Here is a 16,371-nt window from a genome sequence, read left to right on the forward strand (position 1 = left end):
CTTTGTACCTTATAATATATATTTAAATACCGTAATACAAGTGAAAAAGGTAAAAAAGCAAGGCCACACAAATGGCTAAGATGCTGTCATACACACAAATAACTTGACACTAAAAAATGGACATTAAATAAATAACATCAAATGTAACATAACATATTCTTTTATACATAACTTGTAACAAATATGGGAAGAAACGTGATTAGCTTAATTAAATTATCAGTAAATTATAGAACTATAATTCTATAGAATAGAACGTCCTTTCTGTTGTTAAGTTTACGATGATTTACAAAAAAAAAAACATATTTTTAACATACTTTTACCGTAAAAGTGTTTATAATTTTATGTAAAACAGTATATATTTTTGCCATAAAATATGGTAACTCATACCTTGCACTTTCATAAAGGTATATTTATAGTGAAGGTTAGGCCTATTTAGTTTACCATTTAGATTTAGCATTTTTCAGTAGTAAAATTACGTACATTTTTTTAAATGTTTCTTATAATATGTACTGAAGAGTAAAACAAAAAATATTTAAAATATAATTTTTTTAAAAATTGTCTATTTTGTGTAATTCGTAAGCGAGCGGTAAAATGAAGAAAATACACGCGTCAAGCGCGCGGCCCCTTGAAGTGATCCGGGTCCTTCAGCTCGTTTGTGAATGACATCATTTCTGTGAGAAGTGCGCTGGGATACAAACAAGGGAGGCTGCTGCTCGCTAGCCTGCTAATGCAAGTAGGTCAATCCATGTGCTGCGATTTTAAAGCAAGGATTTAAATATGTGAGGTAGAAAGCGGTGGTGGGAATGACATTTGTAATGATCCGTGTAAAATGACGCTTGCATTCTTCGCTGTCCAGGGTCCTGTCGCACGAGCGCAAGACTGTCGATCAGCCTCACTTTTCCACCACCCTCACATTAGGTAAGGTAAGATATTACTGCTTTAAGGTCATATCAGGTATTTAAGATTAATTTGGTTGTCCTGAGTCATTTTGAGTGTAACCTCTACGATCAGTTTGTGAAACCTCGGAGTCAACATGTTCTGGGTGCGGCTGCTACAAAATTGGCTGAAAATCACTGAAGACAGAGCTGTCTTGTGTATTCAGTTATGCAGACGCCATTAAACTCTTACAAAAAGGCCATTGTGAACAGATTATTCTTCATTCTGCCGTTTATAGTTGATAAAATACTGACCTACATGATGCACATTGATGATCTGTGATGATTAAATATTAACCTGTTCGTTGCAAGTGGTATTGAACAGGAACTGTGTTGCACCACATCACATGACTTAAAATGTCAGATGTTAAATGGATGACTACCAGTGCTGGCTACATTAGCACATTGGTGTTTGTGTGTAGCTTTTCAATTTTGAATAGTATAAAATTATAAATCTGAACCGGTGATAGTCACGATATAAGAAATTATAAAGCAAGCATCCTGTTTAAATCTGCTATGTGCAGGTTTGTGTGTTGCAGCTGTTTGTGGGTACTTTTTACCTATAAAGGAGAAGGACTCATTTATTTGCATAATTTAATATTTTGTATGATTTGAAGGCTGTATTTAGGAAAGACATAATGGAGTTACGTGTTGGGAGTAAATATCGCCTTGGGCGAAAGATTGGAAGTGGCTCGTTTGGCGATATTTACTTGGGTAAAACATACATTACATTTTACATTTTCAGTCACTTACGATTGCGCTAGATTTTGTGAGTCTGAAAATTGTGAAAATGAAACTTTTCAGGTGCAAACATCACATCAGGAGAGGAGGTAGCCATTAAATTGGAGAGTGTGAAGACTAAACATCCACAATTGCATATTGAGAGCAAGTTCTATAAGATGATGCAAGGTGGAGGTGAGACGTTTGAAAATCATTTTTATCCAAGATGTTGTGAATGAGTTACTAGAAATGTGTACTTGGTTTTCTTTCAACCATAGTGGGTATTCCCTCAATCAAATGGTGTGGTGCTGAAGGGGACTACAATGTCATGGTGATGGAGCTTCTGGGTCCAAGTCTGGAGGATCTGTTTAACTTCTGCTCAAGGAAATTCACACTTAAAACTGTCCTACTGCTTGCAGATCAGATGGTAATTGGATTAAAATGGTGTAAACAAAAACGTTAATACCATCGATATTGTTTAGATAGTTTGCCTGTAATACATTTTGTTCATTTGATGTAATTCAGACAAATTATATTACATTTAAAGCAATACTTTTTATAGTGTTTACAAAATATCTTTTTCTTCTATCCAGATCAGCCGAATCGAGTACATCCACTCCAAGAACTTCATTCATAGAGACATTAAACCTGATAACTTCCTAATGGGACTCGGCAAAAAGGGAAATCTGGTCTACATTATAGACTTTGGCTTGGCCAAGAAATACAGAGATGCCCGCACACATCAACACATTCCATATCGTGAGAATAAGAACCTGACTGGTACTGCCCGCTATGCGTCCATAAACACTCATTTGGGCATTGGTAAGAGCACAAGAGGGTCACTGACATACAGTCTTGCCATGGGGTTTATTTGTTTATTCCTTATTTACTTTCTTTTTTATAGAGCAATCTCGGCGGGATGATCTTGAATCCCTTGGCTATGTTCTCATGTACTTTAACTTGGGTTCTCTTCCTTGGCAAGGCCTCAAAGCAGCCACGAAAAGGCAAAAGTATGAGCGAATCAGTGAGAAAAAAATGTCAACACCCATTGAGGTTCTTTGCAAGGGCTATCCGTGTAAGTATGCTGATTGATGTTGTATATAAAATAATCTAAATGTTATTTCATATATTGTTTTTTTCCCACTTTTGTTTTGATTCATTCATGAATATTTTTGCAGCTGAGTTTTCAACCTACATGAACTTCTGCCGCTCACTTCGATTTGATGACAAGCCAGACTACTCCTACTTGAGACAGTTGTTCAGAAACCTTTTCCACAGACAGGGATTTTCCTACGACTATGTGTTTGACTGGAACATGTTAAAATTTGTATGTACCTTAAACATCCTACATTACAGTAGAGATCAAGTATAGTATACTATACAACAACGGTGTTCAAACCTGCTCCTGGAGATCTTCCTTCATAAAAATTGAATTATTTAACATTCTTGCTTAAATTTATGATCCATATAATTTATATTTTAGTTTTTCGTGTATTTTTTGGGTTGGATCTATAGGTAGATTTCCAAAAACAGGTCTAAGCACCCATGCTTTATATTGTAAAGTGCAGAATGTATTTCTATTACATTGCTCACCTTGTGGGTTGTTCTGGCTGTGTCAGGGCTCTAGCAGGACAGCAGAAGAAAAAGAGAAGGAACAGAGAGGAGAGGGAGAGGAAAGAGAAGAGAGGACCGGAGGTGGACCACAGGGTTCAGCAGCTCGTGCCCTTCCCTCTGGCCCCAACCTCCCAGCCCCTAACAGGGTCCGCAATGGCCCAGATCCAGCCAGTTCAACACCGGCCTCACGTGTTCCACAGTCTGGTACGTCTGAGGATGATTGGCGCTACATGTGTTTGTTTTTTTTGGTGGGATGTCATTGTGACCCTCCTGTGCTGTTGGTTTCCTTAGGAAATGCATCTCCAAGAGCAGGTAGAGGAGCTGAGCGAGAAAGAAGAGTCTGTTTACGGTTACATCGAGGCGCTCCTGCCAACGCCTCCCCGGATCTGCCACTGCGCCACGATCAAATCCGCATCACTCCCCCACAGGTTTGGTTTACACCCGGTTTCTTCACTACATAATGATTATTTTTACTGATCTTTGTTACATTTCTTTTACCTTCCTCTCACAGGTCAGTGTTCCATTCGAACACATGGGGAAATGAGTGCAACTTCTGTCATTTGCTGTTTTTTTAGGAGGTAGGCCATACAAATGCTTCCTTAATAATGCAATGTAATGAATTAACTTCTGTTTCGGTTAAATTTTGTTTTATATTGCAGGATAACAACAGACAACTCCCCTAAAGCATTTATATTCATCTTTCTATATAAAATGGGAGTGCGACACCGAGACTTAAAGGTAGACCGGAAGCAGGAAGAAAGGAATCACAGCTTTGTAATGGACAGCGTGCTCCCCCGTCCTCACACAATGCAGGTTGTTGCCGTTGGGTTGAGACGCATGACTCCATTGTGGACAGTGGATGAGAAGATTTATTGAGGACCACAAGGCCATGATCAAAATCAGTGGAAGTGGAAAATAGTATTTTTACCACCAGCCTAATATGGTTGTTACTCTGACTGTTCTCAGTTTTGTCTGAAATCCCGGGAAAGAGATGGACGTGGTTGTTGGACTGTAATGTTTAAATTGATTATTGATAGAGTGTAAGAAATGTATCCTTCGCACTGTTACTTTACAAAGAGAAGTGTTGTATATTGATACCTTACTGACATATGAGATTTCGTGGAACCATCCTTACCATGTAAAACATTAAATATGCAAAAGTTAAGAATTTCCAAGAATGTAATTAATTTGTAATGATTCTGTGAAATTAATGGAGATATTAAAAACATTAATTAAAGGCTCTAGTGAGCCTAAATATCAAATTGAGCATTAAAACAGACCTGAATTTATTTCTTACAAGTACAATGTGTGGTATACAGAAAATGTCTAATGAAGACTTCTGCGTTTACATTAGCCATGAGTACTTCATTTATAAATAAACGCACACATATCAAAGTACTGTTTCAGCTTGTTTAAGCCAATTGAACTTTAATAAGAAGTTCAACAATTATTTAAAAAGTATTATACACATTTATTATTTTTGTATAACCGTATACACATTTTATTTGTAAGATTTTTTGCGTTACATAATTCTTTAAAAATGCGTTATTTATGATATGTTACGTTACGTCACTAGACTGAGGACTTTTATTATGAAGTTTGAAACTGTAACCCATTTTAGAAAAAAGTAACGCGCTCTTTGTTGTATCTGTCTTCACTGCAGCTTTGCAGTTTTATCACCGTTAAACTAATCCGCAAGAGATTTTAGTCACTGTTGTTTTTCGTCATCAAATGAACTGCCTTTCCACGTCAATTTAACTAACGTTAGACCGGATTTTTAAAGTCGTGAATAAGCGTGTGAAATACACCGTAAGGTTTTAAGTCGCGACGAATCACTTCATGGGAAAAAATAAAAGGACAGAGAGCAGATTTAATAGCAACAGAGACTGAGAGCATCGGCGCAGCACTATAAACATGGATGACGGGCAGTAAAGATGCCTGGAAAGATTTAAGGCCAAACCTGTTTCTCTTTGTGCACGGCGCAGGATTTTAAGCTGTGTTTATGTTGTTGGTAAGTTAACGTTACTTACATCTGTCGTTTGCAAAAACGCGTTTGATTTAAAACAATAAGGCGACCAACTTTGTGAACAAATTAGGACGGTGTTATTCAAATAAAATCGAATAACACGAAAAACATTTAAAGTAAGAATATGTTGAGCTTTTATTTTGCCTAGAAGGTAAGTTTAAAAGTAAAACCAGCGCCAGTTTACCAGATTGGTATCTATAAAATAACGGTAAACAATTTCTCTTTCAACATGCACAGTTAGTATGAAATTCACGTTTAATCAAATCTGTTGTTTAATTATTGTGTTAAGTTTTTTTTTTTTTTTTTTTTTGCTGAATGAACTTGAATCAGATTTTAGACGTACAGTTGTGTGGAGACCTGTGAATGTTCTGGTTGAATTTAACTTTGTTTTAATACATTGTTTTTTCACTTTATGCTATACGTAATGTTTTATCATAATTCATTAATTCAAGTTTATTTCATTAAAAATACTGTCAATGTATATGAAAGACATTACATCATCATACCGTGTAAACCAATCCTTTTGTGATTCACTTCCATTATGTTTTGGAAATCAATTGTTGTTGCAGCGCATCCGTTTTGTTGTCGTCATCCATTCTGTCAAACATTTTCATCTTTATATCTCACACACAGCTTTTGAGACGTGACGTGCCCTTGTTTGATCAGTTTGAGGGAAAAGTTTCCAGGATGGCTCCTGGATCGCTAGCCACGGCGGCCCCTATGGGGCCCAACATTTCCTGGTTTCCAGAGGTTCCTCTGCTCACACCGGAGCAGCCCATCTTCCTAATGACGACCACAGCTCAGGCATTGTCTGGTTTATTTGTGTGGACAGCACTTCTACTTACCTGCCACCAGGTAACCAAATATTTTTTACATAAATTCATCCTAAATAATCAATGAAAGGACACTGAATGTTCTTTACATTGAGACCCAGTATGTTTTAATGCTTTGATTTGTGTTTTTTTACAGATCTACATGCATCTGCGTTACTACAGTTCTCCCAAAGAGCAGAGACATATAGTACGCATCCTATTCATCGTCCCCATCTATGCCTTTGACTCCTGGCTCAGCCTCCTCTTCTTTACCAACGATCAGTACTATGTTTACTTTGACACAGTCAGAGATTGCTATGAGGGTAAGTTCTCTCTATAACCTGTTTTACAGAGGTCCGGTACAAGTGTTGTGGTCTGTACTTCTTAGCTCTCAGACGCTACGGTCAGCTGGGATTTCCAGGGATGATTGTTGCGTAGTAACCATGTTTAGCATGCATCGGTGGAGAGGGTACAGAGAAAACCTGCTCATGGATAAACCAATAAACCAAATGCTCATTTGACGGCAGTATATAATGTTGTCATAGCATTAATCTCATTAGGTTTTTTTATGAATGAGGTGTGAGACTGTTTCAAATGTCACGTGGGTGAGGTACAAAGGGAAAGCTGCATTCATGGCTGTTTGATTCCCGACTCAGCAACAGTAAACTACGTTGAAGAGCAGCTGTGACTGCAGGGTGTACATGCTATATATAGAGCTGAGATCTCACATACAGTGATTCACACATGCACTGATTCATTAGCAAGACCAGAGGACAATTTAACACCCACTAGAGATGCCACTGTTTAGGATGCTTAGTTTCTTGAATTAAAGAGTTATTTTCTTGTATCTAATGAAATTACATAGTAAGATCTGTTTTGAAATGTATTCAACATAAAACAACTCTAGGGTACAAACTTCATTTGACATATAGAGCCATAGAGTTTTTTAAGAGTACCGGTAGTTTATTTCTGGAAACGAGCAAAATTAACAACATGCTGAAGCATATTAAAAACTTAATTGAGCTAACGTTACTGTGTAAAATGAATGTATGCAATGTTAACTACAGATCGTCTGCCAAACTTCTCCAAGTTCGCATAGCAATGATCCATGATCACCGTCTCCCCTGTCTTTATGAACGTTACCGTGGCAACATGAGTGCATTCGATGAAAGACTCTATAGTCCCTATAGTGTGTGCCCAACTTTTTTTAATGTTAGGGTTGTCCTTTATATGGAATTACCCCATAGGTGTTAAGAAATAATTTGGTAAATAACTAAATTTGTTTTAATAGATAATTGTTATGTTTAATAGATTTAGAAAGCTCAATTCATTTTACAGATTTAGTTTAGTATTATACAGACATTTTGGTCCTGTGGAAGCTACCGTTGCTTCTCTTTGCGTTTCGAAATTGAGGTTTGTTGCAATTCTCAATCTCATTGCAAGATTCCGCTAAAAACACACACACTGGACCTTTATGTGTCCTGAAGTGCAAAGGGGGTTTGGCGACAAATAAAACTAAAATGTAATCCATTACTTGATGGAAGTCTTTACATGTGCCTCTCTTTCAGTGAACAATCTTGGTTTCTGAGCTGTTGTTTAGGAAGTTTTTTATACTTTTATTCTTTTTATTTTATTGAAAACAAGGACCAAGGCTGCTAATGAGTGTCTCTGTTTTTGGGCTTTATTTTTGGAAATGAAGAAAAAGATTAAACGGAAACTTGAATGAAGATTTTGTCCTAAAAAACAAAATGTGTTTTATGTTCTGCTTTATTTATTTATTGATACAGCTAATATTCATACAATGCCAAATCTTTTCAATGTAAAAATATTATTAACTAGTATGAATGATTTTATTATGGGCAGACGAAGGGGTGTAACTCTACTGTTCTGTAATCTCTGATGTAGGAGAGATCACATTTTTGTTATTGTAGCATGGGCTGATAATCACAAGGGACATTTTATTGTGCACCGCTTTGCCTTTTTTTAGCCTTAAAGTCTTTTGTTAGTGTTTGGTAACACTGTTGAAGGGATTTAAGCAGAAACCCTCGTTCACATTAGTGCTGCTTTTAACTTTTTTGTGTAACATTTTCACTACTAAATGTGGTTATTAGTGTTGTAGTTCTCGAGACCGGTCTCAAGACCACTTTTTAAAGGTCTTGGTCTTGTGACTCTTGTCTTGGAATCGACCACATTTTTACTCGGTCTCGCCTCGGTCTCAGACAAAGAGGACTTCGAATTTTATTTCAAGACCAACTGATGGCACATCACAAATTTATTTTTTTATCATTAATTTTATGCAGTTTATTCAGGTTTGGCATATGATGATGGCATTGTTAAAGCATTGTTTAAGTTTCTCCCAATTTTTCTAATTTTATAACTAAAACACCTGCATTGTGTTAAGTGAATGGCAAGCCATGGAAAGACAGTTCAGAAAATGGTTAAGTTGATTTCAGCTCTTTAGTGTTTGTTCACTTTTATTTGCTTATAGACAAAGATCAATTCCCACATATCTGCAATGCCTTTGTTTATTTTATCAACTTATCTGATGGCATACACACACGCACGCACACAGACAAGAAGTGCCCAATCATGTGCAGATTCCACATTTTATAAGTGTTTCAATGCAGTGACTTGCACTGGTCTTGACTTGGTCTCGGCCTGTCTTAGTCTTGACTTGGTCTCGGTTTAGGTGGTCTTGACTACAACACTAGTTGTTACTGTAGAACTAATCACCAAACCTTTATCTAGCCGTTTTAGTAAAGTTTCTCTTTATATCATGAAATTGCATAATTCGTCTCCATTTATTTTTTATTTTGTGACTTTTATATATACACTTATTTTGTATATACATTTAGTTTGTTTATATATTATGTTTGTATGTCTAATGAATATTCTAACTGCTTTTTTGCAGCATTTGTGATCTATAATTTCTTGAGTCTTTGTTATGAATATCTTGGAGGTGAAAGCGCTATAATGGCTGAGATCAGAGGAAAACCCATTGAGTAAGTAGCACATTCTAATGATTCTCTTTGTGTGATGATTTATTTAAATTTGTTTGTCACAGAATACATTTTCATATTTATGTTTAAGTGGCTGCCCTTTTGCAAGTTCACAATGTCTTATCTTGTTTTGCTACAGGTCGAGCTGTATATATGGAACATGTTGTCTTTGGGGCAAGACGTACTCGATTGGCTTCCTTAGATTCTGCAAACAGGTTCACTTCCTAATCACCTTAAAGTAATAGTCAATTTTCAAAAAAAAAACAAATCCAGATAATTTACTCACCACCATGTCATCCAAAATGATGTCTTTCTTTGTTCAGTCGAGAAGAAATTATGTTTTTTTAAGAAAAGATTCCAGGATTTGGAAACTTTAATGGACTTTAATGGACCCCAACACTTTGCAATTTTAAACTGCATCAAAACAAAGGACTCTAAACGACCCCAAACGAGGCATAAGGGTCTTATCTAGCAAAACGATTGCCTTTTTTTTTTTTTGCAAGAAAAATAAAAAGTATGCACTTTTAAACCACAACTTCTCGTCTTCCTCCGGCTGTGTGACGAGCCAGCGCGACCTCACGTAATTGCTTAATGTCGTAGAAAGGTCACATGTTACATATATGAAACGCACATTTGCAGACCATTTTAAACAATAAACTGACACAAAGGCATTAACTAGTATCATTCCACATACAACACTTCGGCCGGTCGTCTTTCTCAACACTTGTAAACACTGGGGCGTAGTTTCGCATACGTCATCCGTGACCTCTTGACGTCATGACTTATTACGTGATTATCTGGATTTATTTTTAAGAAAATGGACTATAATAATAATCCTTTAATAATATTAGAAAATACAATAATTAAAATGCATAATAATATACGATAATTAAAAATATGTCCCTTAGAAATACTTACTACTTCCCAGAATCTGTTTCCCAGAATTTATTTTTGGTTGTGTGCTTGCTTGTTCATTCGCAGGCAACTTTACAATTCTGTGTTGTCAAACCGCTGATGGCTGTGATTACAGTCATCCTGCAGGCTTTTGGGAAATACCGCGATGGTGACTTTAAGTAAGTGCTTCTCATGTTGTGGCTGTAGGTTTTATGTAGAATTCGAACAATAGATCAAAGATTTGAATCTGACTTTTTGTTTCTGACCTCATAGCGTCAACAGTGGTTATCTATACGTGGCCATCATCTATAACATCTCCGTCAGCCTGTCCCTCTATGCCCTCTTCCTGTTTTACTTTTCCACCCGAGATCTCCTTAGTCCCTACAGACCCATGCTGAAGTTCCTCATGGTCAAATCTGTCATCTTCCTCTCATTCTGGCAAGGTCAGCATATGTTCACTTTTAACAACAATCTGAGTTGTCTGCCGGTAGTGATGCTCGGAGGTATCCATTATTGACAAAGTGGTCGTGTGTTGTTGTTGGTCTGTTAGGAATGCTGCTGGCCATTCTGGAGAAATGCGGTGCAATTCCTCAGATCAGCTCTGCTGAGGTTTCTGTCGGTGAAGGGACTGTCGCAGCCGGCTACCAGAACTTCATCATTTGCATCGAGATGTTCTTCGCCGCCTTGGCACTACGACATGCGTTCACATACAAAGTCTACATGGACAAACGACTGGATTCCCTTGGTGAGATTTAGTCAGCAGTGTGGTTTCTTCAACATGGCATTTATCTGGGTTGGAATGCTTGTTAAAAGATTTGCCAGGATGCTTATTGAAATTTTCTCTTTATATTTATCACAATGATAATGTCTCTCAAAGCTGACTTTTTCCTCTTTTCTTGTTCTGTTATTTCTGTATCATTCCTTCATTATTCATTTATTTATATCGGCTGTTCTGTTCTTTCAATGCTTTATTTATGCATGTCTTCGCCCATCTTGCTTTCATATTTCCTGCATTCCCATCATGCCATGCAATACACCCCCCCTCCATTCTTTCTCTTGTACTTTTCATGCTGCACATTAAAGGCCCTGTTCCAACATATGGACAGTACGGTAGGCTGCAGTTTCTGATCTTAACCCTTTGTTTGTTGATGTATGCACTGAGGCTGACAGGTGCAGCTTGAATTCTACCTGTATGAACAATAACCCAAGCCCTTTTGTATTCTTGCTTTGAGTAACTAGCCTTGAATAACACCTGTAACCATAGAAACCGTGACCAAAGGGGAAAAAGATTACCACTTCCATAACAACCGCAAGTGTTATCAAGTCCGTTCATTGGGCAATGGAACAAACCTTGGTTAACAGACAGTGGGATCTAATGTAATGTATTTCTGTTTTGAGGTTATCATAAGGGGCAACTAGTTGCGGATCCTAAAAAGTTTTAGGCAGTTTATTTGATTACAGAATTAAATTGTCACTTATGAGCTCTGTGTGAACGTGACTGTATTTAGTAGTACTAGGACTAGGACTGACAACCATATAGTTTATGAATGTACCTTAAAGGGATAGTTGACCCAAAAACAAAAAAATTTTCACCCTCATGTCATCTGAAACCCTGAGAGTGGATGGTGACTGCCTTTTCAAACCTCTTCTGCATAGCCATGGTTCTTCATAGACCTCAAAGTGTTAAATAACTCCACTCGACTGGTGCCATATATTTTAAAGGTGCAATGTGAGACTTTTAAAAGGATCTCCTGACAGAAATATAATATAATATACATAACTGTATTATCAGTGGTGTATAAAGACTAAGGGTGTCACGATTTCTATTTTATATCAAAATCGATCGAAATTAACTCACAGCCTCGAACTTCGAATTAAAAATGTAATCGTCGATGCTCCACACACCCATGTCACGTCTGGTCTGCTTGCCAAGCGAAAAAAAAAAACGTGTTGAGTGCTTTGAGTCAACCTCCTCTAACTTCGCTAGCTACAGCCAGTTAAAACATAGCATGGCAGATGAAGGAGACACCACGCGAGCTGCTCTTTACATGGGAAACCAAATACAGCACGCGCCTCCCTCCGTCAGCTGAACTCAATCAGAGCACACGTACTTGCACAGCAGAACGACGTCTTTGACAGGACCGGTCGTTTCTCTGAACTGAGATCCATTTAAGTTTCACAACAACTTATTTCAGTTGCTTAAGAGTTATGAAAACAGCATTTAAACATGACTTATTGGCGTATAGTCTCACAATCTCGTCTGACGGTAATAAAAGCGTGCTTTTAAGGTGCCAGATGTTCATCTCACAGGAAGTTTCGTTTTATCAGGTATGTGCGTGTACCATATTTTTCCACTGGCAGCACGACTAACATGGCAGGGCATCTCCGGGTTCAAGGTCAGATATTATATTTCATAAAAGTCTAGTCTAAAAATAGCATAGCAACCCGTTCTTTTAAAAAAAGTAAAAAGGGAGAATCGAATTGTGAGCTTGTGTATAAATGTAATCGTATCAAGGATTTGGAGAATCGTGACACCCCTAATAAAGACCATAAACTGTATTGTTTTTATTAACTTAGAATGAGACATTTTTATCTACATGAATGTCATGTTTCTACAGTAGCCTTAAACAGACCAACTATTCTACTTGTTGTTTCAGACATGTTTGTCCTGTGGCAGCTACTGTAGATTCTCTTTGCGCTTCGAATTTGAGGTTGGTTGCAATTCGCAGTCTCATTGCTAGATGCTGCTAAAAAAAGCACACTGGACATTTAAAAAATTGGACTCTTTCCATGTTTAAGTGCTATAATTGGGTCCCCAGTGCTTCTATCAACCTTAAAAGTGTGAATAAAGATCAACCCAGTTACTTAATTTTGGTAAACCATTCTCTGCAAGCATGTGAAAAAGAGGTAATTGAAATTTGGCTCCCCTTGTGAGGTCAGAAGTGGATCTTATTATAATAATACCGCCCCTTAATCTGCACTATCCAACCATGGCACTGCCATTTAGTGCAGGGATCCACTTATTTGCATTTAAAAGGACACACCTAAAAATGGCACATTTTTGCTCACACCTACAAAGTGGCAATTTTAACATGCTATAATAAATTATCTATATGGTATTTTGAACTAGAACTTCACGTATGTACTCTGGAGACATCAAAGATTTATTTGACATCTTAAAAAGTCTTATGAAATGTCCCCTTTAAAGGGACTGTAAGTAGGATTTTAAGTGTTTTATTAATCAAAATCAATGTCTCATAAAAACGTCCTCATTGGTGTCCAATGATCTGACTTGTAAGCTTAGAATTTCTTCTCTTTACTTACATTGAACGTGTAAGTCCAAGGAGGCTTCCATGTCATTCCGCCGTATTGATATTGATAAACTATAATAGTAGAGAGGGACAAAAAGCACTAGCCTACCAACGGTTTCCACAACGCGTTTTTGTTCATGACACAAACTAGCTGAAACAAACAAGGAGATCAGTGAGTACATGAAGGCTAACGAAGTTGCATCGCGCATTTGGAAAAGTGAGGCGCTAGAGAGCCTTATTCATTTGAATGCAAAATACAATTTCACCACTAGATGGGGGTAAATCCTACTTATTGTCCCTTTAAGTCTTCTGAAGGGCAAAAAGGTTTGGCGAAAAAGACCCTAAAACAGTGGTCACCAATCCTGGTCCTGGAGGGCCGGTGTCTCTGCAGAGTTTAGCTCCAACCCTAATCAAACACACCTAAAGTAGCTAATTAAGGTGCTTCAGGTGTGTTTGATTAGGGTTTGAGCTAGACTCTGCAGAGACACCGGCCCTCCAGGACCAGGATTGGTGACATCTGCCCTAAAATATAATCCATTATTTCAAGTCTTGACCTGTGTCTCTCTTTCAGTGAACAATCTCTGTTTTTTAGGCAAGTTTATTTTAAGTAATGTGTAACAACTGAGACATGCAAAAGTAGAGGAAAATAGAAGAGTAAATGTCTCCAGGACACCTAAAGGAACAGTATGTAGGATTGTGGCCAACACTGGTATTGCAATCACAAAAACTTGTGGCTAAAACTGGTACTGCAATCACACAGCTGGTGGCCAATACACAAAATGACAACATAAACATCAGTTGAGGGCTGCAACTCCACTTTTTAAAAGACAATATCCTGGCCAGACCACTGTTGTCAGTGATATAAGTATTTGAAATGAAAATGATTTCTTAATGTCTAGTGACATATCAGGGCCATTTTATGATTAATTGATATAAATTTCTTACATACTGTTCCTTTAAAATATATGAGACTTGTTGAGTGGAGCTTAACACTTTCGTGTCATTTTGAAGCTCAGTCACCATCCACTCCCATAGTAACCAGAAAACTTAAAACGACTCTTTCTAAATGAAAATCTGCATTTGGGTTCTGTAGAACAAAAAAAGGCATTAAGGGTGAGTAAATAATGACAAGTTTTTGTTTGAACCATCCCTTTAAGAGTCAGTCTTGTTGGTTTTCCAAATAATATAGCCATATACATCTAATAAATATCCCTCTCCTTTTCAAGGTCGCTGTGCCCCCATGAAGAGCATCTCCAGCAGTCTGAAAGAGACGATGAACCCTGGAGACATGGTTCAGGATGCCATCCACAATTTCTCCCCAGCCTACCAACAGTACACCCAGCAGTCTACACTGGAGCAGGGAGTTACCGCCCCACCGCTATCCCGTAATCACAGCTCCGTGAGCTGTCGAGACAACGAAAAAACACTCCTGTTGAGCTCTGATGATGAGTTTTAATTCAATCACCCTTTGTCCAAAACAAAGGTACCTACTAAGGGACCGTGTAACAGCGATGTTACGTTAACATAGGTGCAAGTTATTAAAGGACCATCTTAAGCAAGTAGTTCATGGATATAGTGCTGTATAGTATGGATTTTAAGCTGCTTGTACTTGCTTAGTTGTGACTTCTTCTGCGCTTTGTAAGTTTAATGTTGTTAAATAATACATTCAGCTATACTTGGATATTTGTAGCCAAATGGTGGCATTTGATGTATTTTTTTATGTGTGTAGTTTTACATAAGGGGTGTTTGAACATCCCAACATATTTATAAAGAGTGTATTCGACTACGGCGCCGGTCCGGCGGAAATTTGGCACAGTTACTTTCCTTTGTTTTTGGTTTGAGTTCAAGTGCACCTTTCCTTCTAAGTTTCAACAGTGTTTATAGCTTCCCCGGTGATTTAAAAGGAGGGTGTGGCTGCAATGAGAGAGTACAGTGAGGGTGGAGTGACTGTCGGCTCTTTGTAACATGCTGCTGTTGTTTTGACTGAATCGACGGTACAAACCTTGGTTGATGGTCCATAAGATTATAGATTTATAGAAATCGCCTGTATGTAGGCCTGGATAGGAGTGAGCAATGCTTAGCTCTCCGAACCATAAGGGTGTAATTAGGGCATTATTTGCCTGGTGTGATGACACACGAGTGTCACTATCTAGGTTAGCTGAGAAATATAGATTGAGGTTATGCTCCGCTCAGGGTATGCTAGCTTGTCCCTAAAAATGCCGTTTATTGTTATGTGTGTGAATAAGTAACAACTTGAAAACAATTTAAAGGGCACTTTTTGTGATTTTCCCACTAGAGGGAGGCATATCTCACATTTCACACAGTTACACAAACACACTCGTTGCTTATCTTTATCGGACACGCCTGTTATCACTGACCCTATGAGAGCCACACCAAAGTCTCCCATTCTTTAGAAGCACCCGTCATTGCATATGTTAAGATAGCACTAGGCCCTTAACAAGCTAACTTTATGCTTGTGGTTGGTTATATGATGTTTTGGTGTTACATATTAACCGCTGCCCTATGCTTTTATTGGTACTATGTAGGCCAGTTTGAAAACAAAGCAGCTGAAACCAAGTACGAGTTTGTATGGTACCTGCTTATTAGTGTGCTATAGTTTTACAGTTTATACTTTCTTAAAAGAGAATTTCTTTTTAATATAGATGTTATTGCACTAAGCAGTTTTTGTATATTTAGGTGAAATCCAAATATTGTAGTACAGTATATATTTTGGCAAGCGATATATGTATTTTCTCACGTTATTCAGAGTTATGGCTTAAGTGATAATTAAAGCATCGAAAGTCCTGTTACGTTTGAAATACAATATTTTGTAGTAACACTAAGAAAAGTAAATATTTTCTTTGTACCGTCATGTTATTTTAAACAGAGCATTATGTATTACAATGTCAAAGATTACGCTTCTATTTTTTCCCTTTGATGCTCTGACAAATATCTATGAAACAATAAATAATTCTGTATGTATATTTTGTCTTTACAATTACATTTTATCCAAAGCGACTTACAGAGCGGTGTACAATGTATATATCATTATCAGTCTGT

General features: G+C 37.5%; 2 protein-coding genes across 5 annotated transcripts; both read left to right on the forward strand.

The window, feature by feature from the left end:
* Positions 1-636: 636 nt before the first annotated feature.
* On the forward strand, positions 637-5,087 carry csnk1e (casein kinase 1, epsilon). 3 transcript variants are annotated; one of them, XM_065242478.2, is made up of 12 exons: positions 637-733; positions 857-923; positions 1,553-1,649; positions 1,740-1,850; positions 1,934-2,082; positions 2,249-2,477; positions 2,560-2,730; positions 2,834-2,982; positions 3,275-3,473; positions 3,561-3,697; positions 3,781-3,847; positions 3,929-5,087. In XM_065242478.2, the coding sequence occupies exons 3-11, from the start codon at positions 1,574-1,576 to the stop codon at positions 3,811-3,813; spliced, it is 1,254 nt and encodes a 417-aa protein (XP_065098550.1). In that variant the 5' UTR covers positions 637-733; positions 857-923; positions 1,553-1,573; the 3' UTR covers positions 3,814-3,847; positions 3,929-5,087. The 3 variants fall into 3 exon arrangements, with proteins under 3 accessions (XP_065098550.1, XP_065098549.1, XP_073671764.1); XM_065242477.2 differs by having other exon boundaries at positions 638-733; positions 857-918; XM_073815663.1 differs by lacking the exon at positions 637-733 and having other exon boundaries at positions 756-923.
* Positions 5,088-5,140: 53 nt separating this feature from the next.
* tmem184ba (transmembrane protein 184ba) lies at positions 5,141-16,295 on the forward strand. 2 transcript variants are annotated; one of them, XM_065242475.1, is made up of 10 exons: positions 5,141-5,280; positions 5,929-6,150; positions 6,265-6,430; positions 9,019-9,109; positions 9,246-9,321; positions 10,088-10,179; positions 10,274-10,443; positions 10,551-10,745; positions 11,084-11,110; positions 14,538-16,295. In XM_065242475.1, exons 1-10 carry the CDS (start codon positions 5,272-5,274, stop codon positions 14,765-14,767), a joined length of 1,278 nt encoding a protein of 425 aa, XP_065098547.1. In that variant the 5' UTR covers positions 5,141-5,271; the 3' UTR covers positions 14,768-16,295. The 2 variants fall into 2 exon arrangements, with proteins under 2 accessions (XP_065098547.1, XP_065098548.1); XM_065242476.1 differs by lacking the exon at positions 11,084-11,110.
* Positions 16,296-16,371: the final 76 nt, after the last annotated feature.

This window comes from Paramisgurnus dabryanus, chromosome 1 (genome assembly GCF_030506205.2).
Source record: "Paramisgurnus dabryanus chromosome 1, PD_genome_1.1, whole genome shotgun sequence".
NCBI lineage: Eukaryota > Metazoa > Chordata > Actinopteri > Cypriniformes > Cobitidae > Paramisgurnus > Paramisgurnus dabryanus.

Bases quoted from the DNA above. Each gene is read 5' to 3' on its own strand.
- csnk1e (XM_065242478.2), top strand. From the start codon at position 1,574: ATGGAGTTACGTGTTGGGAGTAAATATCGCCTTGGGCGAAAGATTGGA. The intron at 2,983-3,274 runs GTATGTACCTTA...TGGCTGTGTCAG, and splicing joins ACTGGAACATGTTAAAATTT to GGCTCTAGCAGGACAGCAGA. The intron at 3,474-3,560 runs GTACGTCTGAGG...TGGTTTCCTTAG, and splicing joins CTCACGTGTTCCACAGTCTG to GAAATGCATCTCCAAGAGCA.
- tmem184ba (XM_065242475.1), top strand. The intron at 6,151-6,264 runs GTAACCAAATAT...GTTTTTTTACAG, and splicing joins TTCTACTTACCTGCCACCAG to ATCTACATGCATCTGCGTTA. The intron at 9,110-9,245 runs GTAAGTAGCACA...GTTTTGCTACAG, and splicing joins ATCAGAGGAAAACCCATTGA to GTCGAGCTGTATATATGGAA.